Below are 22,186 nucleotides of genomic sequence, written 5' to 3' on the forward strand. Positions count from 1 at the left end.
ATGACCCAATGGCTGGAAGTTGAAACTAGACAAATTCAGACTGGAAATAAGGCGTACCCTTTTAACACTAAGAGTAATGAACCATTGGAACAATTTACCAAGGGTCACGGTGGATTCTCCATCACTGACCATTTTTTAAAGCAAGACTGGATGTTCTTCTAAAAGCTCTGCCCTAGGAATTATTTTGGGGGCGTTCTCTGGCCTGTGCTGTACAGGGGGTCAGACTAGATGATCCCAATGGTCCCTCCTGGCCTTAGAATTATGAAACTTCACACATCCCAGATCTGCACCCCCCACAAGCATGACTGCTCCATCCCAGTTTATAGCAGAAGCCAAAAAGATTGCAGGGCTGGCTTGGGTGAAAAGGGTCTGGTGAGTTGGCATTCACCCAGGGGGTACACACTGAAAGCATCAGCCCCAGTGACACTACCCCACGTGTCTCTCTGCAGCACAAATCAGTAGGCAGGTCAGCACAGCACACACCACAGCAGAGAAGGGGCTATTCATAACAGTGGGATCTAACCACACAGCAGGTCGGGATGCTTCCTCCCCCTTAAACAAACCTGTGTGATATATTTCACTCTGAGCAGCGAGTTATTCAGTTTGGAGTTGGAGTAAAATCAGTTCCCTCTGGTACAAATTTTACCAACAGAGGAAAAGGCAGTGACAAAGCACAACATAGTACAACAGAGGAATTCGCAGTGGAAGTTAGTCCCTGTCCTTCTGGCAGCCACAGCTCCAACAGGGATAGGACCGACTCGCCTCCCTCCTCAATCCACAACCCAGCTGGGATCATCACAGGCTCCCAAGCAGCCTAGGCAGAGACAGACACACGCAGACCATATCAGTTTCATTTGAAATGGAACAAATCCCGGAGGCCAGTTGCCACTTTCGCCCCTTAACAGCTGTTTGTCCAGGAACGGATGAGCCAAAATTGCTCCAGCGCCTCTAAAAACCACAGTGACAAAAGCAGGTGTTACGTTAACAGGCCATTTGTTCTACAGCAATGATCCCTCCCCCCAACCATTGTCTGGGGTGCAGGCAGGAATGTCATACGGAGCAGATGGAGGGGTTGAATTACACCTTGTCCCTCTGGTCTGCTGAAGGGAAAGCAAGTTTTCAGCATGGAGAGGGAGGCCCACCTCCCTCTGGGACTGGAAAGCAGAACGGACGGGAGGCAAAACCATAACATCTCCAGCCTTCACAGCTAGCTTAGGAAATGACTTTACAGATTCTCTAACAACTGGTTCTTTGTGAGAGTTTCTGCAGCTCACACCGGCCTGGTAGGCAGAGGCCAGCCCTGAACCTCTGACCCCTGGAAACATGGCTCAGCCACCAGCCCCTGTGCATGCTTCACACTGATTTGTTACCCATCCAAACTGCCCCTGTCTTGCAGTCTCCCAGACTTCAGAAGAGCACGTGCTTTCAGCTGGAGGCTGACCTGGCAGCCTGGCTTACTGTTTTCAACACTGCACTTGATAACTGCACAGGCTTGTGATGTTTTGGTTTGCATTACATGTGTGAAAGGTAAAGGAGCAGCCCTCTGACCTCGAAGCACAGATTATTACTTGCACAGCAGTAGAACCATAGGAGTCACGGACCCGGACCCCATTGCGCTAGGCACTGTACGGACACAGAACAAAACAGTCCAGGCAGGGAGGCACAGAAGATACTGTCGCATTTGGACAACGATTCCCATCTGCAAATGCCCAAGAAATGCACAGGCCCCTGCTTGACTTGCATCTCCCACTCGAAAGCACAGCTGGAGTCGTCCATCCTCTCCCGGCACAAGCTTCTAATACAGCGTTTGGCATCCCCTAATGTACAAGTTAATGCAAAGTTGTCCCTTGTGGGGTTTACACACCTTCCTCTAGCATCCGGTACTGGCCAGTGCTGGAGATGGGATTAGACAAAGCCACTGGTGTGACCCTGTATCGCAATTCCGATGCTCCTGCATGTGCAGGTCAGACAGCCAGTCTGCACCACTCCCTCTACGCCTCCTTTGCACTGGGAAGAAGCAAAGTGAACCCCACCCTCTTCCCCCAAAAATGTTACTTTGAGTCCAAAGACAGAGGAAGGCTCACAGAAACCACAGCCCAGTATCAGGGCGACACAGCTTTTAAGATCTGCTGCACAGGAAGGGAAGCTGCCCTAACAGAGGGATTGATTTATTGATCTGCAGCAGTAGGGGATGGAATTAATTCATTTTCATGAGCGAGAGCAGACCTGAGCGCTCGCGAGTGGCCATGTGGAACAGGGAATAGAGCAACTGCTGCAGGCCCCAGGCAGCCAGGGATACGTCATTTATCCCCCTTTCCACCAGGACATAGTGAATTTATACCTCAAAAGCACTGGAGAGAGGTGCCTAAGGCACACAATACTCAGACACAGTTATAACTACTGAAATGCAGCGGCCTCGGCCCTGTCCCCCTAACCTTCAATGACACCTCCCCCCATTCTCCCTCCAAGAGGCCCTCAGCTCCCGGCAACATTCCTCCATTGCCTCTAGGCAGAGGAAGGAGGAAAAATAAGTTATTGCAAGAAGCCAAGTTACCACTAAAAATAGAACAATGGAATTTTCCTCTGCAAAGCTGCTTCTCGCTAGCAAAGTTGCTTCCATTACAATAAAGAAGGAACCTGAGAAGTGACAACACAGACGGGTTGGAGAGCAGGGGGAACAAAGAGACAAGACGGGAGGCCACAGCGCAAATTGGAGAAGGAGGTTTCCTTCTCCAGGTCTCCCAGGATTCCTCAGACCCTGCTCAGATACCCTCATTTCCATATGCAGCTAGGCTCTAAACCTCAACACCCCACTTCAAGAAAAATGTTGCTCCCCAGAGGTTTGGGAAGCCATCCAACCCATTATCCCCACACCAGCAGCAGGCTACACGCTTCATTCTGTCCCCGCCTCCTGACCAAGAGAGAGGTGTTCGCAAACGAGGGAAGCAGAGGGCTCGTTAACTACAACAACAATTACTGACCTAGAGGGAGAGAGAAACTTGGCTGAGTTCTTTGCTTTTATCGATGACCCGAACCAGGACTTGGCTACCACAGTTACTGGTGCCCTCAGCCCGCTTTTCTCCTGGGCCCTGTTGAACACTAACGCTGTGCCCCGCGGAACGATAAAAAGTAACTCTACACGTTCCAGTGTGGCTTCACTTTCCCCTCCTCCTGCTCACAAACACTCGATTGTAACAGGAAAATAGGTCAGTGGTTTGCAGAACAACTGCTGAGAATTCTCCAGCACAGCCCCCGTCCTCAGGCTCCCACAGGCCAGGGGGAAGGCAAAATATCGCCTAGGAGACCTAACGCAAGGAATGAGCCCAGGCTTGCACAGTTCCAAACAGGTGACGCCAAGAGGCCAGAGGGCAGGTTTCCATCCACCACTTGGGTTCAGGTCTCTCCCATCTTCATCTCCTGAAGGGTCCTAAGCCCATTTTCACAAAGACCAGAGGGAACCCTGCTAGCTAAACCCCATAGATCCGTGTCATTACCCTTCGCGTTCAGTATTTGCTCTCTCACTCCAGACAGAGCAATGAAATGCACAAGTCTGCTGTCGGTAGGAACGTGAGGCTCGGATGAGAGCTAGATGGTTGGGACTTAGTCTGGCCTGGACGGACACCACATTAGAGGAGACAGAGTTGGCAGAACTTAAAGCAGCGCCCAATTCAGAGAGTGCGACTGCCATTTACAAGAGAGACAAGGTGGGGGAGGTAATAGCCAGAGCCCTGCGTGGATACAACATGTGTATCCGCATCCAATCTGCAATCCGCAAAACACAGTCCGCGGATATCAAGTGGATATCCACAGATCTGCAGGGCTCTCGTAATATATGTTACGAGAGAGACAAGCTTGGTCCAATAAAAGATATTACCTCACCCACCTTGTCCCTCTAACATCCCAGGACCGACACAGCGACACAACTCTGCATATTTACCAGACACGCATGCAACTCAGGCTACCAATAAGCTTTCAGGTAGAACTCAAGGTGTGGGTGTTAACCCATAAAGCCCCACACCGTTTGGGAGAGGTTTGTGTAGGAGATGCCCATCGTCCGAGGCCATATGGCCGCAGCCAGCCAATACTCTCAAACTGGAGCTCCCGCCTTAGGAACAGGAGGGAGCTGGGGTCTCACACCTTCTGCTGGTCTGACTGAGCAGGGTTAGTCAACATGACGGGGGGACGGCCACGGCTGTTGCACACTAGAGCTCCCACCACTGGGTCTGACCAGCTAGTGGGAGACATACACTCTGTACCTCCCCCAGTTCTGCTCATGCACTGGGTGCCCATGCTCAGAGGGAGCAGCTGACCTACCTAAAGCCAGGCAGTGCTCCAGCAGGGTGAGTGAATGAGTCAGCACCGAGTGCCAGCTCAAAGCGCGGCACGACCATGCTCGGGCGCAACCGGGTTCAAAAACAGCTTGAAACAGAGCGACGAGCACTCGTAGGAACAGGATTTTCATGGCCACAGGGAGAGGTGGGGTGCTAGCTCAGCTGTGAGGCTACGTGAGTAGAGGGAAAGGGATGAGAACTGAACTCCTTCCCCCGCCCAATCCCTTATGGGGGTGCAAGAGGACACTGCTGGACTCTTCCCCACTCTTTACTCTGCCCTCACATTTCCCAGCCAAGCCAGGACACCCCAGTTCTCTGAGAGGGTTCAAACAACTCATCTGGCGCATTCGAGTCACTTTCTATGAGCTGGGTTTGTGCCTTCCCGTCCGAGGGAAAGGGTGTTTGCTCCCATCTGGTCCGGAAAGAGTTAACGGAGCCTGCCAGATCCCATTCATAAGCACAGACACCCTCTCCGAGCAAGGGAGCATCTGAAATTCCAGGGCTGGGAGAGATTGCTCCAGCTGCCTTTGGAAAGCTGCGGCCGATTCCATGCGGAGGATATTATGGCCTGCTCAGAGTCGGAGAGGCTGGAAGGAGAGGGATGAGGAGAGATGGGAAAGGAGCCTGTAGGCTTCTGGAATAGCTACTGTACACCCAGCTGTCTGCCTGCCTGTGGAATCCCAAGATCTCCCAGCCCGACAACTGCCCTCCACAGCAAGAATTAAAAGCATCTGAAACAGCCGGTGAGGATGAAATATCCCAATCCACTGACACTGGCTCCAATGGAGCCACTCGCAAAATCCCCTGAGTGATCACAACGATCTTGAATCCACTGACCTTGCTTGACAGGTGACACTTGGAAGCAGCCTAGGTGCTGTTTATCTCTAGAGGCCCAAAGTCACCTTTAAGGGTCGGGATACTGCAGCAAGGATGGATTTAACCCATTAGTCACTTCCCTGATTTAGCACCAATGACATTGTCACCCGTGGTGAGCGACACAGCTCCTGGGGAAAGGCTCACAGTAAGCACGCTGCAGAGGGCTTCCTCTGAACCTAGGGCGGAGACAAGCAAACCCCAGAGCAGAGAGGGAAGCTTGAGCCTTGTCTACATGAGGAGGGGATAGTCACAGTGGTATAGTTTGAACACTGTTGTGCTGGTGTAAAAGGGTTTATGCTGGAACTGCTTAGCAATTATGTTGGTTTCCCCTAACTGGGGTAAGCACAGTTATAATGGTATAACAGTGTCTACACCAGGGTTTTTACCGACATAGCTGTGGCGGTAAAAGAAATCACGCCTCTAACCAACATAGATCCAAGTGTGGGCCAGGCCCTAGACTACACTAGAGAAGATTTGTTGGTATGGCTGCACCAGCATAGCTATACGGCCCCAGGGTCGCATCTGAGGCTGGAAGGGGAGGAGGGAGAGGAAAAGTTATACCAATATGGCTGTACTGACAAAGCCTCCTAGTGTAGGTGCCACCTATACTGGCAGGAGCGGCGCCCTAGGCAGCAGCGCTCCTCCTCTGAGCATTTGGCGGCGGGGGGGGGTCCTTCCGCTCTGCGTCTTCGGGGCACTTCGGCGGCAGGTCCCGGAGCGAGTGAAGGACCCGCCGCCGAATTTCCGCCGAAGACCCGGAGTGGAAGGACACCCCGCCGCCGAATTTCCGCCGAGGGCGGCACAATGCCGCCCCGCAAATCCTGCTGCCCTAGGCGACTGCCTAGGGTCGTCTAGTGGAAGCGCCGGCCTTGCACACTGGTAAAAGTACTAAACCAGCAGTAGCACATCTACCAGTTCCCTGAATGAAATAAGCTGCAGCAGCCAAAGCACTTTTATGCCAGTATAAATAATTGCGTCTACATTAAGGCTTTTGCCGGTATAGAAACGCTGTATTAAAAAAAAAAAAAAAACACATCCCACTAACTGTAGTGGCACAAGATTCTGACACAGACCTGGCCTGAGGTCTTGCAGAACCAGCTTGAGAAGGAGGGTGGGGAAGTGAAAGAAAAGGAGACTCGCCTCTGGGGCGGAGGGGGAAGCATGATCCTGTGAATAGGGACCTGGACTGGGACTAAGGAAATCTGGTTTCTAGTCCCAGCTCTGTCGCGGACCCTGCGCAAGTCATTTCCCTGTCTGGGCTTCTGCATTTGCCCTCTATGAAATGGGGCAAGCGATAGTGAGGTCACTTCCCTTCCTTTGTAAAAAATCCCTTTCAGGTCTGTGGCGGAAGGAATAACTCACTCTGCTCACTTGCACCTGGCTCAGACTCTAGGCAGTGGGGAAGGGAGGCGCATACTGAGTTTGGGAGAGGCTGAGATGGGGAGGGGGACGGGGTAGGGAAGAATAGGGCAAACCGAGCCCTGGGGAGGAGGGAAGAGACAGAGGGATGGAGAGAGAAGTAGCTCAGAACAGAGAGGCTCTCTCAGGCTCTGCTCCTGGCCCCAGTGCAGTGACTGTCAGTATAAAAACCATCCTGGCCCACAGGCCTTTGCACTTTGCTGTGTGTGAAGAATTTGGGAAGGAGACCGTCTTATCACAGCCATACTCAGGCCCTGCCAAGGCAGAGCGGATTGTGCAGCTAACAGACGCCCCATGGAACTCCAGTCCGCCAACCCCACAAACACACCGTACCACAGCCAAAGCTGGCCACAAATCATGAGCCCGCAGGAGACGGACCAGGGCCACGGCTAGTATTTCCTTATTCCACCTTCCCTGGTCTCACTCCTGTCACAGACACACAGGCAGCAAAGGAACAAGCCAGGAAAAGAACTTCTTAAATATTCATTAGAGAGTCATTCGATACGCCACTAAACTTACCATCCAGCCCCTTAGGTTCGCTAACGAGAGAACTCCAGACAAACAGGAGGAAAGCAGTAGAGACGCGAGATGAGAAGCAAAGGCAGTGGAAGGGGGGATCGACACAGGAAAGTTAGTTAGTGCAAACAGCCGTCCCTGCTCACCCAAGGGGCTCAGCGTGCTTTACCAACATAGCTGACACATGCCGCATAACCCTTGCCAGGTGGAAATTCGACTCATTTTGTAGATGGGGAAACTGAGGCAGAGATAGGTGCTGTGACTTGCTCAAGATCATACAGCCAGTCAGTGGCAGAGCTGACACAACTCAGGGGTCCCCTGCTGTTCATTTGAAGCACCAACATCTCTCTCCATTGTGCAATGCAGCACTTTGACACATCCCAGTGACCCCGAACTCTTGCTTGCAGCATCAGAGGGGCAGGAAGTGCCAGTGGGGATAAGGTATGTTTCACAGGTGCCAAGCTGCCCCAGAAAGTGGAGGAGCAGAGAGGAGTATAAGCAAGTCTCCCCGGGCACGGCCAGACCCTGAAGGTCTCTAGCAGGGCATTCTGAGTTCATTGAAGGGAAACAGAATCACCTAGGAAATGGAAAAACAGCTACATTTCATTCACAGAAAAAATTAATTATGCCTCCTAAGTGACACAGCCCAGCAGCCCAGAATGAGCTGATCAGGCTCTCTGACAAGCAGAGGAAATTACAGGGCAGATATGAATTTTATACAGTCCCGTGAGTTCATATAAAATCCTCACTCGCTAGGACACAGAAAAAAACAGAAGCCAGCCTCACCCAAAACCCACATCAGACTCACTCGTGCCCTCACAGCTTGTGTCCACAGATCCAAGCTCTCCATCCCCAATGTCAGAGCCCACCACAGTTCTGTGTCTACCTGCATCTCTGCACTAGTGTCCTCCCACTTGCCCACTCTCCTGCTTCCTCAGTCTCCCCTTCTACCACTCTCGGCTTCACACCTTCTAGCCCTTATGCTTGGAACAGCCACTCACTTCTCATCTGCCAAACATTCCCCGTCTCGCCTTCAAATCCATCTTAAAACCCTTCTGCCCAGAAATCTTGTCCCCCTTGCGCCTCTCGCCACACCCTTCCTACCTACAGTTAGCTAGTGGCCCATCGAGCTTAGACTGAAACGTCTTTGGGACGGGGAACAGGCCTAACTTCACATTTTGCAGAATGCCTTGTAAGTCTGCACCTTCGCCAGGAATCCAAAGCCTGGAAGGAATTCACATACCAAAAAAACAACAAACTTTTATTAAAGTGGAGTGGAAGTTCCCAGCTGATTAACACAAACATTTGCCCTGCTCAGCAAGTGCTCAATGGGTGCCTGATGGAGAGAACAGTCTCCCTAGGACTCTCTCTTTAGGGGGGTTCTCTCTTTAGGGGTTCAGCCTTCAGAACGTCTCTGAAGGCTGGCAACAATCCCAGCCCACAAGCCAGCCCGCCAGACAAGCAAGGGCAATTCTAGGAGTCAGAGCAGCAGTCTTCCAGCAATGCCCAGAGACAATCATCTGGAACCAAAGCGAGCTCAAGGTCAGCTCCTAAAGAACCCACTGCACTCAGCAAGCCCAGCTCCTCAAGCTCAAAGGATAATGCTTTTACAGATAGAACGAATCAAAAGGAGAGAGATGAAGGGAAACAAATCTGAGGACTAGCCCCGAGGTTGCTATGGATCCTCCCTATTCCAGGAGCCAAATTTGCACCCTGTGGGCTGGAGTTGACATGATCCCATCAGGACAGACACACCAGTCAGCTCTGCCCAAACACCCACTGCAATGTGCATTCTTTACAGGAGAGGTACAGCACTGAACAATGACTGCTCCCAAGGAGCTCCCCTCAACCCACCTTCAGCAGGTGCAAACCAGGAAGAATTCCCACAAGAGGTCTCATAATAACCCCTTTATTAGGGAAGCCAAACCTTCTAGCATCAGCAGCTCTAGTTCCAGAGACAATGGAGAACACATGGACTGTGTGTTCCCCAGAATTACTCCCCCCACCCCAAAAGGAACAGCTCAGATGTCCCAGTAACCTGGCACTTGTGCTATTAAGGCAGTATTACTCTTTAGCACGTCTCAATCCAAACAGCTGCCTTGCTCTGAGAGGTAGCTAAGTTTTAGGCCCATTTTACAGATGGGGAAACCGAGGCATGGCCATTAAATAACTCTCAAGGCCATACGGTGACAGAACTCCAATTAAAACCCATGTGTGCTGCCATGCTGAGGACAGGAGTTTACCCCCCCCCCCAAAAAAAAGTCTCATGCTCCCTGAACTGCTGGCAATGACCCCTTCTTGCTGAATGGGAAGTGACAGAGTGGGGTCTGGAGAGAGCTCCGCTGAGGCCTTTAGGCTGGAGTATGTTCTTGAGTGAAAATGCTGCTGACGCACAGGCCCACGGGCTCTGCAACGGTAGGAGCAGGTGGCAATCACTGAGGAAGCCGATATTCCCTCTGCATGCAGGGAAGAGTCTGCTCTGCATCTCACCACACCCTCCAGATCCCACTGACAGCCCAGGAACCTGGCAGCTGGTGACGATCACCTCCCCACTGAATAATCACACGGGACAAAAGCAGCCATGGCTGGTGCAATTTTGCTGCAGGTGGGAAAGGCACTAACAACCAGTTGCTGGTAGGAAAGAAGCTGGTTTTGTCTGGCCAGCCTGCGCGGCTCACAATGCCTCCCGGTTAGGTCACTGCACAGTACAGAAGGCTCTCAGCCCAGGACACCTTCAAGAGGGCTCTTCACAAGGGCCCAGCTCAGCAGAATAGGCTGGAACCAGCCCATGTAATTACAGCTCCCACTGCCGTCCCCGCCCTGTTCCACTCCCAGCGAGTCGCCTTCCCCCACCCCAAGGTGTGCACCGTACGCTATCATTACCCCAACCGCTGCTCCTCTTTACTGCACACCCCGCCCTGACCGGCAGCCAGCGATTGCCTCAGCCGCCTTGGAAAGCTCAGCTGGCATAGGACAGGATCCGCTCCCCGCTGCAGAACTTCACGCGGCAGCAGCGTGCCAAATGAGGCAAACGAAGTGCGCTGCGGAGAGGAGCCTGAGACGTGTTTAGAGGCAGAGCAGACAGACTGAGACAGGGATGAGCAGAGGGGCTGGGCTGATATTCAATTAAAGGAGACAGGCCCCCGTCAAGCATGTCCAGGAAAAGCACAAAGCTTGTGCACCACTGTGCACTGGGGCTGCCCACACCCCCCTCGCCCCGATGCACCATTTAGAAGCAATCCTGAGAGGAGCACCGGCTGCAGAGAAGGCTTTGTTAATCCCATCCCTAGGTGCTGCTTTCATGTGTGTTTCCTGGGGAATATTTGCCAGGGTGCTAGAAAGACAGACAGACCGAAAAAGAACGTCTAAGCTTTATTCCAGAAAAGCCCTGGACCATCTGCAACGGACAGGGCATGAGCAATTCCCTGTAATCATCCTCAGGCAAAGACATTTGACTGATGGAAAACAAAGCCAGACCAATCACTAATCTTCCCCCACAGAGCTGGGCACCATCGCCCTGTGCACCTCCCCCACCCCACCCCAAGCCTGGCATTCACAGAATACATCTACATGGGGATTAATCTTCCTCCTGGAACAGAGGCCTGGATTATCCAGCCGCCTCAATTCTCCGCACGACAACAGCCCCAGCAACCCTCGCTCCAGCATCTGCTTTGCTAACAGGGCCCTAAACGCTGTAAGGGAAATTGCCCGGTTCAGGTTCAACCGGCACCACATTGTATCACAAGCTAATTTATTCCAGCGCTAGGTTCAATGGTTTAACCTCTGGCAGGACCCAGCACCTCTGAGGCTCCTTTCAGGTGAAAGCTCCGAAGAACCTAGTTGCCTGGAGAAGGGCAGTAATGCTGGTACAATCCATGTGCTACTCTCTCCTTCCACGTTCTTTACTTACTGCTTTGTCTCTTTAACCCACTCTCCTGCCACCTTCCTTTGAAGGGCTTCCCCTCCCCTTGCTCTCAGGCAGGTGGGACTTGAAAACCGAAGGCCCTGACACGTATAACAGACACAGAACAGCTCAATAACATTTCAGCCTCGCTAGTCTATAGCTGGGCTGAATCGTACGGCTTTAACGCTACTCAGAAAGGTGGGTGGAGAAAGGAGAGCGTCCCTAAAAGTTGCAGCCGAACAGCTGTGTGCGGCGAATGACGCGATCCCAACAGACACGGCTGCTTTTTGAGGAAGTTATGTGATTCTTCTTAAGTGACCCGAGTTGCTCAAATCAGCGTTGGTACAGTGATTTGCCAGCCACGCTGACTGCTGCTTTCAGGGACTTAAGCTGCTCCCTTGTTCCTAGAGAATGGTTCGTCCCTTTGCCACAATGCGCTGCTTAGAGTGAAACCGTCCCTCACTTCCAATAACCAACCCGCTTGCCATATCCCCCAGGATTTCCAATCCAGTTTTGTCCAGTCTATACCGAAGACCCACTCCACCCTTCCTCCTCCCCCCCAGTTCTCATGGGTAGCTGCTTACGATGGACTTTGCTGTGACCCGCCAAAGCCAACAGGAAAGACCATGTTCGATGACCTCACTGCAGTCAGACACACCTGCTCCAGTTATAAATCTTTCGGCACTCAAAGCCTGGGAATGCAAGTGGTGGCTCAGGTGCTCTGGTATGCAGCTCCGGCTGTGCTCACAGGTGGGGTGTGTGAATCCCAACCCTATTGCCTCACAATGCATTCAGAGGCACTAATCAGCCGGAGCAGAATTGAGACGCACATCAGATTAGCTTGCAGACCTGGGAGAAAGAGATTGAAAAGGAGGCTGCACCTAAGGGATGGAGCACGTCATCTTTCTGCACAAGCCAAAGGAAAAATGAGGGACAGGCTTCAGAGGACCCGTTGTGCGTGGACAGAGGGGATTTTACTGGGGCTGCCAAGGAGCATTATATTAACCAGAGCAACCAGAAAGTTGCTTACTGCATGGAGTATTCTTTTTTTGGCTGCAACTTCCTCCCCTAATCCTGCCCTCCTGTCCCCGGCCCATGCTTGCCTGCGCTCTATGACACAGCAGCTTGCGCTCGTGTTGGCAGGGGAACACTGCCCCATACAGGAACCAGCTTGGCAGCAGTAGAGGCCCACTCAGGCACATGCCGCCACTCACCAGGGTCATCAGATACTCTCCTGACCCCGGAGAGGGGATCCAAAAGCCTCCTCAAAACAGGGGAGCCCTCCAAAGCTTTCACAATACTGGGGGTGCAACAGGGCTAATGATGCTTTCCAAAGAGCCCTGTTCATGAAACCTGCTGGGATTCCTCTGAACAAAAATTACGCCAGCCACAGTAAGTGGAACTGGTTTAACAGGGTCCTTTCCCTCTTCCCTTTAACACCATTGTTCTCACACAGACCTCTGTGAAGGCCAGCACTGCTGCCTGCTCAGATTTTGCAGTGTGCCAATGTTTACAGCAAAACTGGGATGAGCCTCCTTAAATTGCATCCCACACAGAGAAGAGAGGTCTCAGGGTTCTACTCCATGCACTCCTGAGGCAGCTGCGGCTGGAAACTGAAATCGCCTGCTGCAGCCACAAGCTGGCGTTATCCATTTTAGATATTTATACAGCGCCTATCACCGTGGTATCAAAACAGTGGAGTTATAAGCACTTGCAGGAGTCAGCGAAAAGATTCCTTTCATGCTCACCTCTTAAGAGAGGCTGAAGTGATTTCTTCATCATGTTGGCTTCTGTCCTGGTATCTCCAGGGCAACCTAAACAGAACTGACCTAAATGCGACTAGCTTGTGAGGAGAATGGTCAGAAACTAGCAGATTAGGGGCATCAAAGATCTCCACATTATCCTGAAGTGTGGGATGAAGGGGAAAGGCCCAGATGAGAAGTCACACACGCATACAATGCTACACCACCTAAAAAGGAGTGACGAAACTCAACAGGACAAGCCATTTCTAAACACTTTGGTTGCCAGCAATCTATTAAATCAGCCACTAAAGAGAGATTAAAGATTTTCTGAATCAGCTACTCGCAACGCACCTTCCACTCCCAGCATGAGTCATGCCAAGTCTATCTGCCTCAGAATCTAAACCTGCTGTCTGAGCAGAGGGAGGCAAATAGGTTCACCGTGACCATCGTGAAGGCACCTGATACGCAGACCGAACGCACAGACGTGACGTGAGTCAGTGGGTCTCAGTCCAGTTTCTAGAGGACACAGAAACCACCTCAACTGGCAGCAATCGGACTGAACAGGTCCTACAGAGTGGGCACTGCTTTGGACCCCTCAAGGTGATCTCTGCAGATCAGGGTTGAGGCAGCTGGGTGAAGCAATGTGAAAGTAACCAACTCCCACTCCCGCCACCGGAATTGTACCAGTTCCATGGCTAAAGACAGACCTGCAGGCTTTAGGGCTGACAATCTGGCACTTTTCATCAGGCCTAAATACACACACACACACACTCACTCTCTCTCTCTCTCTCACACACACACACACACACAACAGGAGAAACTGTGTCTAGAGACATCAGAACTCAGGGACATGATCCTCCCTCAAACAGGTGCTGATTGTACTGGGAAGGCAGCAGGAACTTGGGGAGGCAAGGCAGGGTGGATCCCCATCACGAGAACAAACCACAACAGTTATCGCCTTGGCCAAAACAAACAAGAGTAAAGCAGCGTCTTTCAGAGACGCTTCAAAGTTCCATCCTGAGTAAAAATAAAAGCCACACATATGCTCACACCCCAGCACAAAGCCACACGTTGCTGTCACCCCTGATTCAGCAAACAGCCCGGGCCGCACAGCCATACCAGAGTCACACAGAACCTCAAAGACGCTGCGTCCGCCCTGAAGTCCCTCAATCCGCTGTCCCTCCACACTGGAGCATTGTCACCCTCGTAATTCTGGGCTGCAGGTGGTTACCAAGTTCAACACAAGGGCTGGATTTAAAGAAAGGGGCTAGACAATTGTGTGGCCACGTACAGCATTGCACAACTACCTAAGGAGATAGGTCTTTCTCTGAAGCATCAGGCAGTGCCTGCTACTGGGGGACAGGGTACTAAACTCAAGGAGGCAATGGTCTGATCTGTTATAGCAAATCCCCTACCACGGCTACTGGTGGGAAAGCATGGCTGCCCCTACCGGGATAGGAACATGCAATACAGCTGCCACAACTATTTCTGCATGTTCAACACAGGGTCTCAACACACCCACTAAGGCGGGGGTGGGGAGAAGAGATTTCAGCTCAGTCTTCAATGCTCAGCCACCTCTACCTGTGTGGTAGAGCCAGGAAAACCACCACTCCCCATCCAGGGGAGGGGAGCATTGCCACATGGCCAGCCCACTCTTGCAGGCTCCTGAGAATACCCACAATCAAGACGGTCCTTTCATCACCACAAAGGGACTGTGTTTATCTTTGCAGGAGAAAATAATCATGACTACAGCTATTCCAGAGTCAGGAGCCGAATGCAAGCAGCTAGGCCGCCCTCCCCCTAGTCCAGACTGGAGGAGCCGAGTGACCCATCCGCCTCTGCAGAGAGGCCTCAAAATCCAAATGCCCTGGTCCTGCAGTGTCAAGGCGAGACCCCAGCACAGGGTTCTCTCTCTCACAGCTGATTTATGGGTGTCAAGAGAGACAGGGTCACATACAGGGTACGGCAGCAGCCCACTGGAAAGAACACGTGAGCACCAGGAGAGGGGCAGGGTGAGGCTAAGGGCCTTAGGCATTCCTCAGTGTATCTGAAACCTATGTATGTCTCCTCCAGTATCAGCCCGTGCAATCCTTTCCCCAGGCAGGCAGTACTGGGCATTGCAGCCCCTAACGATGAAGGGTCCTTATTGGAACCATCTGCCTCCCCTCGAAGGGATCCCCACGCCACAGGGAGACTGCCACCGCCTGACAAAGCAGCCAGGGAGGAGGGGTTAGGCAACTGAGGTGCCCATGTCATCACCTCTCCTACCAGTCCAAACGGCTGTAATTAAAGCATCAACACCCCGCAGGCAAAGATCAGCCTCACTGACCTTCCTAGCAGAGGGCGTTCCAAAGCTCCTTCCAGTCGATGGCAGAACAGTTCTTGGTGCTACCGAGCCTACGATACTAGCGCTGCCTGGAGCGCTGCCCGGGGTAACTGGGAGCAATGCAAGTGAAAAACCAATGTATGGCTGCCGCAGAACAGAGGCAATGACAGCAAGAAACACAGCATCGAATAAAGCATGGAGAGAAATGGCTTCACTAGGAACAGAGGGCTGGAAACCCCCAAGTTCTAATCCTGACTCCAACACAGATTCATTCTGTGGCCTTGGGGAAGTCACTTGCCCCATCTGCCTCAGTTTCCCCATCTGCAAAATTCAGCTAATGATAGTTACCTCCAGTGTACAATCTAGTGGAGATTAATTAGCTAATATTTAAAATGCTTGGAACAGGAAAAGCACTGTATACCTGCTAATGATGTTTAATGCTGAATGGTACTAGGTGTGCAATAACATGAATCATGACTCTCTGGGCCAACCTGGGACCGTAACTAGCGTTTTTGCATTTGCAGCACTTTTCTTCACGCTGCAACACTTCTCTTCATTTCTTCAAACATCTAACTGAGAGTTAAGCACTGGAACAGGTGACTTAGGCAGGTTGTGGAATCCCTGTCCCTGAAGGTTTTTAAGCTTGGGTTTACTCCTAAGGGCATTCTGTGCCAAAAGATTAAAAATTCTGCGCACAATATTGTAAAATTTTGCAAGTTTTATTTGTCAAGAAATAAATGCAGAGGCTCCAGCATGGCAGTGCACGAAGGTGGGAGATCACCCTGCAGCCTCCCCATCCTGGGGACACGGACTCAGTGGTGAGGCTGCACCCGACCCTGGCACAGCATAAGGCCTGGGGCCCTGCTCCTCTGCGCCAGGCGCACCAGGTGTGGGGCACGCAGGCAGGCTCAACCAGGCAGGGACAAATGTGTGGAGGGGATCAGTGTGGGGTGATCCAGGTGTGGGGTGAGAGGATTCTGTGTGGGACAACCTGGGTGCAGGCAATTCAGTGGTGGGTCTAGGTGTGGGGGCGGGATCTGGATGCCCAGAGGCTTGTTGTGGGGTTTCCAGGTGCAGGGGCAATGGGACTCTGCAAGGGCTTCCAAGTGAAAGTGGTTGGGGGTCAGCGGAGGGGTCTGGGCAAGGGAGTCTCAGCAGGGGGATCTGGGTGCTGGGCAAGTGGGGCTTGGTGGGGTGGGGGTCTGGGTGCAGCTAACTGGGGTCAGTGGCATGGAGGTCTGGATGTGGGGGCTCAGGATGGTGCAGGGGTGTGGGGCTCATCAGAGTGGGGGTTTGAGTGCAGGGAGCTCAGTGAGGGGTGGTCTTGGTGCAAGGGTGGGGGTCTGGAGGCAGGGGGTCTGGGCACAGGGGACTCCAGATGCAGGGGTTGAGGTTCAGTGGGATGGGGTTTGGGTATGGAGGGGATAGGGGTGTTCTGTGTGTATGGGGTGATGTCTGGGTATGGCAGATCTGGATGCACGGGGGTTGGGTGGATGGGGGCACAGCTGAGAAGCGATGAGGGCAGGAAGCAGGGGATGATGCTGCGCTTCGTGCAGCTGGGGGAGGTTTCTGAGGGTGGGTCTGACACAAACCCAGCCACTCCTTCCGAGGGAAGAGGAAGTCCCATCCTTTCCTGCTTCCAGCCCAGCCGGGATTAGCAGCTGATCCTGGCTCAGGGTAGGAGCCACTGTCTGGGATGTCCCCAGCCCTGCAGTGATTTACTTCTCCACTGGCTGCATGAAACGATGTATCTGTGCAGCTAGGGAGTGGTGTGTGACTGCTCTTGCAGCTTCCCTGTCAGAAAGTCATTCTTCTGCGGGGAAGCAAGAAATCTTCGGGGGATATGAATTCTGCACACATGCAGTGGCGCAGAATTCCCCCAGGAGTATGGGTTAGACAAACATGTTAGAGGTGGTCTAGGTATACTTAATCTTGTCTCACTGTGAGGGTAATGGACTATAGGACCTCTTGAGGTCCCTTCCAACCCTGCGTTTCTAGGATTCAAGGATAACATTTTGGTATCAAAGTCCCATTTCCTCCTTCCAACACGACTCTGATTTTGAATCAGAACACAGAATCCACTCTGCTCTGCACTTGTACATTTGTGTTGCATTACCTCAAATAGTTCATTGCTGGCTGGTTAGACTGCAGCAGCAGATCTCCACAGACACCGCCTAGTTCACATGCATAATATTTTATTATGTTGGCCAAAACTTCCCTTTTCTCTGAAAACTACCTCTCTGGTTTTCTATGCCACTTCAGATTCATGGCATCAGCATCCAAAGAGAGTAATTCATGGACAAAGAGCTACTACATCTCTCAATGCCTTGGCTCAGGGGTGTGACACGTGGAGCTCCGTATTGGAGCCCAGAACTGCTTTCATCATTATCATGGACACATGGCCTGCAGAAGCTACCCGGCCCAGCATGTGGTGCTCCATCTTGATCTGGGTAGCCAAGCAATGAAACACGGGTGGCTGAAATCTGCCCCTCTCTGTGCATATTAGGTATGGTCCTGGGGCTCCTAAGAAATCGCTCACGCAGCTCTCAGTTGGGCAACGTATTGGCACCTCTGGGTTAGGCAAGTCACTCACCTCTCAGTATCATGCGAACTTTTAACTGGTCTGAATCTAGGGGCTTTTGTTCTCCATTATGGCCAAGCTGAGCAATTCCTCACATGGACGAGACCTTTGGGACCATTTTAGTAGAAGGTGACTGGCTTCAAAGGTGCAGCTCTGAATTCAGAGCCCTGGGATGCAAGGACACAAGAGGACGAAGGCAATGGGAACTAACATACACAACACAGCAGGGTGGAACCTGGGCCTTGTCATCCTCTGCCAGTCATTTCCCCTCCTCAACACTCCCACCTGCCATGCTGCAGGCTAACCACCCCTGCCGGTGTCATCATAATGCCTTCAGTTCACACCTCCGCTCAGTGACACATTTCTCCCACTACTATATGGATACCACCACCCACAACAGACCAGGAACCAAACAGACGCAGGTTAAAGCGGTACAGGCTTTGACTCGACTGACTCAACACGCAGCGCAAATCACGTCACCTTCCATCAGCCGTGCTCACAGACTCACACCTTGTTGTGTAAACTAGATTTTTAGCCACGGGTGCAAACCCCTAGCGAAAAAGTGTTGGACGCTGGAGTAGCAGAGTTACTAGGGAAGCAAAAACCCGGTGCCAACAAGCCCTAGGTCTGTCCATCTGAGCTGTTTTCATCAGTCTACAACGAAAGGCTTGTAAAGTAATAGATCACAGAAACTGCAACCTGATGGACCCAAGCTACCCAGATAAAGGCAAGGTTTGTAAATGGGATGAAAGCACCCGAAACGTCCATCCCAGGGAGGATACACACACATAGGGACCCTTTGTACTCCAGAGCTCACTGCACCCAGACTTGCCCAGTCTTGCTCCTTGAATGGAAGGTGCTGAGGTTGAGATTAATTTTAATAGCAGTTTTTAAAGTACCACTGTTGTTATGAAAGATTTCTCTGAGTGATTCAACCCAGCATTTACACTGTCAGCTTGAACAATGTCAGGTGTCCTTCTTCCCTGCTGTCCAAGGAGAAGAATCACAGCCACTGAACCGTGGGGTCAGTTGCTCCCAGAGAGCCCATAGGGGTCAGAGCCTGTTCACTGACTCTGTGGAACTATAATCTCATCAGCTGCTCCACCCTGCAGGCCGGATGACACAGAACAACCTCAAATATGCTCTAGAATCATCCACTCTCAAACATTCACACTCTCAATTCACATTTCAGCAAGAATTCTCCACGGGAGGAAGGGGCTACTGGAAACCTTGGTTCTGGCCAGGAGAAGTTGAATTGTTTATCGCCAAGTTGGGGGGTGGGTGGGAATGAATGGAAAGAAGTGAGAGAACAGGCCCTACGACTCTCCCGTGTGAATGTAACTGCCTGACCTTCATTCTCGTGCCCAGCCCCCACAGGCAAGCACTGAACGCCATGCTGAAAAAAGGCCATGTTACAGTTTAAACGTTAATTTCCCTTCATCGAGCAGGCATCGTAAACAGGATTATTCCCACATGGATTCGGTCACTCTCCAGCACTGACAATTCCTGCCGAGGTGGCTGTTGGCTTTCATTAGCCAGCAAGCCAACCACACTAGCCCTAAGCGGGGCTTTCATCTTTGCCAGGAAAGTCTCAGGATGTCCACTAAATGGAGCAATTTACAGTTTGAGCATGAGAGCTAACTAATGGGGTGGGGTGAGCAGTCGCCTCTCCCCGGATTATCAACCTTCACTAGCAGGTCTGAGTCAGACCAGAGCAGGCAGAGGTAGCCTTGTGATTTTATTTTCCCTTTGCAACATAATAGTCTGTACAAAGTGATAGGGGTTATTCATATTAAAGTCAAGACTCCGTGGTTCTGGTCCCAGATCGGCCACTGGCTCTCTCCAACACCAAACAAGTTCTCTGGGCCTCAGTTTCCCTACCCAACAAACAGTTCACTGCATTTATTCCACTGCGGTTGCAGGGCTTTATTAATGAATACGTGTAATGCACTGAGATCCTCAGATTCCATTATTAAACCCCTTTCTGGGAGGATACTCCCAGACGCTATACAAGGCTTTTATTCCCGGAGCCCTGTGAAGCACAGACACTGGAGCTGTGTTTTCCTCACCTCTGGAATTTTTGAATGGCACCCCTTGAATTGGAGGACTGGAGAATCAATTATATCCCAGCCTCAGCATGCAACGAGGAAACGGAAGCATATGCTGTTAGTGCCTGGCTCCTCTGGACGGGACAGTTCCCATTTCAAGAGACTTGGCTGCAAAACTTACAAAACAAAAACACTGTGATAGGAGCCCTGTGGGGCAGAAATCTGGGCTCACAGACAAGTCTATCTCTGCGGAAAAAAATAAAAACCGGCACAACAAGAAGTCCAATGATCTACATCAAAACTGCACACTCACTGCCTGTGCCATACACCCCCGGCAGCTGCCGAAAAGATGCAGGCACCAGCTTCAGAGACCCACGGCCCTCACATCAGCATCCACACACTCACTAGCGACTGCGCGGAGTGGGAGAACAACCCTCCTTTTAAAAAGCCCTTAAACGAAGCTACCTTAGTAACAGCCCCTCTGGGTGGGAAGTAAATGATTTAGGGTTACCGGTGCCACCTCTAACCCCCTCCCCAGCTAAGCACAGCATCGCTGCTGGAATGTAGCCAAGCACGGATCTCTGATAAACAAACTGACCAGAGCCACACAAAGTGAGACCCTGTTTATGACAATCACCCATCAAGTGTTTATGGCTTTAGATTCCCCCAGACAAGCCTCTGGCTGGCTTTGCGCCATCACCACCTCCTAGGAGATGCTCATGGGAGGTGTGCGAGCCTACAAGCGAAAGGCAGATCTCAGGGGGGCCAGCCACCCTCCCCCAATGATGCGACTGTGTGTGTGGAGGGCTGAGTAATAACAACAGGAGACACTGATCCAGCCGGGGGAGCTGCCCCCCCCCAATGCCCATTACTATGGGGCGGGGGGGGGGGGGGGAGACAAACAAGCCGCCGAGGCTCGAGTCCCTGTGGGAGGCAGGGGCCGAGCTGGGGGCTACATCCTGCTCCCTCCCCAGCCCGGCCTTTGCCCATGGATCCTCCCAGCCGGGACAGGCCCATCCCGGGGCAAGGGGCGGAAACTGCTCCATGGATCCGTGTCCCCGCAGCGGGAGCCGCCGGCAAAGGCTGCAGCGGGCCGGGCGGGGGGGGGGGGCGCTCCCTCCACCCCCGGGTGGGAACCGGGCGCTGCGCAGGGCCCCTCCCAGGGCCCCCGCTGCCCCCCGGCCCAGGCCGTTCGCCCTCCGGCTGCCCCAGCCCCGGGGCTCCCTCGCCCCGCCGCCGCCGCTACCTTTGTACCGCTCCAGCACGTCCTCGTACGCCTGCACGAACTCCTTCTCCTGGCTGCGGGTGGCCGGGAGCAGCCCGGGCACGTAGCCGGCCATGGCGCTGCCCTGCCGGGCCTCGGTGCGGGCTGGCTCCGGCTCCGGCTCCGCGCGCTGCAGCGGCCAGGGCCGGTGTCCGCGGCTCCCGTTTCCGCCTCGCCTCTTCCCTCCGCCCGGCCGGCGGCGGCGGCGGCTCCTCCCGCTGTCAGCCGCGGCTCGGCCCCAGCCCCCGGCCCACCCCCGCCGGCCGAGCGGCGGCGACACCCGGCGGCCGGCCGGGGAACTGCGGGGGCAAGGCCGGGCCAGAGGCAGGAGGGGGCGGCGGAGCTGGAGCTGGGTGTGGGGCTGCGGGGGCTGCCCAGGAGATGGAAGCTGGGGGGGCGGGGTTTGATGCTGTGCCTACGGGCCGGGAAAGGACATCAGATCCGGATCAGAACCTGGGAGAGGAAAGAGGCACCAGATCCGGATCAGATCCCAGGAGAGGAGAGAGGCACCAGATCAGAGGCACCAGATCCAGATCAGAACCTGGGAGAGGAGAGAGGCACCAGATCCGGATCAGAACCCGGGAGAGGAGAGAGGCACCAGATCAGAGGCACCAGATCCAGATCAGAACCTGGGAGAGGAGAGAGGCACCAGATCCAGATCAGATCCCAGGAGAGGAGAGAGGCACCAGATCTGGATCAGAACCTGGGAAATGAGAGAGGCACCAGATCCAGATCAGAACCAGGGAGAGGAGAGGCACCAGAGACTGGGAGCTGCAGGTCCAAAACAGAAGGGCCTTGAAAAGGGAGGAGAGAAAGGGATCAGAACCTGAACTTAGGGGGACTCCACTTCTGGAATCAGAAATGGAGACGGGAGAGAACTGGACCAAGATCCAGCCGCTGTCACAGGGGTAAGTACTGGAATCAAGCCGGAACATACAGCACAGACCAAAGCCAGAGAAGGAACTGCAGCTATGTAAAAACAAGAACAGAACAGAGCACACAAGCGCTTTGAGTATCCAGACTCTCAGTGGAGAGTTAAGGAGAAATGATGAGAGAGGCATGGACCAAAACAGGATGCTGAAGCTGAGAGAAGCGGTAAGGAGAAAGGAACAGACACTGCATCAGAGTCAGAGCCTGTGAGTTTGGCCTGAGAAACAGGAGTACTTTAAAGAGAGCCTG

General features: G+C 52.8%; 1 protein-coding gene across 17 annotated transcripts in view; it reads right to left on the bottom strand.

Moving 5' to 3' along the window:
* Positions 1-21,173, bottom strand: part of MACF1 (microtubule actin crosslinking factor 1) — a 229,254-nt gene extending 208,081 nt beyond the window's left edge. For 11 of the 17 annotated variants that reach the window (XM_039511277.1, XM_039511274.1, XM_039511271.1 and 8 more), the window contains exon 1: positions 20,990-21,173. In XM_039511277.1, the coding sequence (XP_039367211.1) occupies positions 20,990-21,083 (94 nt within the window). In that variant the 5' untranslated portion in view covers positions 21,084-21,173. The remainder of the gene's footprint in view (positions 1-20,989) is intronic. The other 6 variants (XM_039511257.1, XM_039511263.1, XM_039511261.1 and 3 more) reach the window with 1 other exon arrangement.
* Positions 21,174-22,186: the final 1,013 nt, after the last annotated feature.

Source organism: Mauremys reevesii, linkage group 23, assembly GCF_016161935.1.
Source record: "Mauremys reevesii isolate NIE-2019 linkage group 23, ASM1616193v1, whole genome shotgun sequence".
In the NCBI taxonomy this organism is placed as follows: Eukaryota; Metazoa; Chordata; order Testudines; family Geoemydidae; genus Mauremys; species Mauremys reevesii.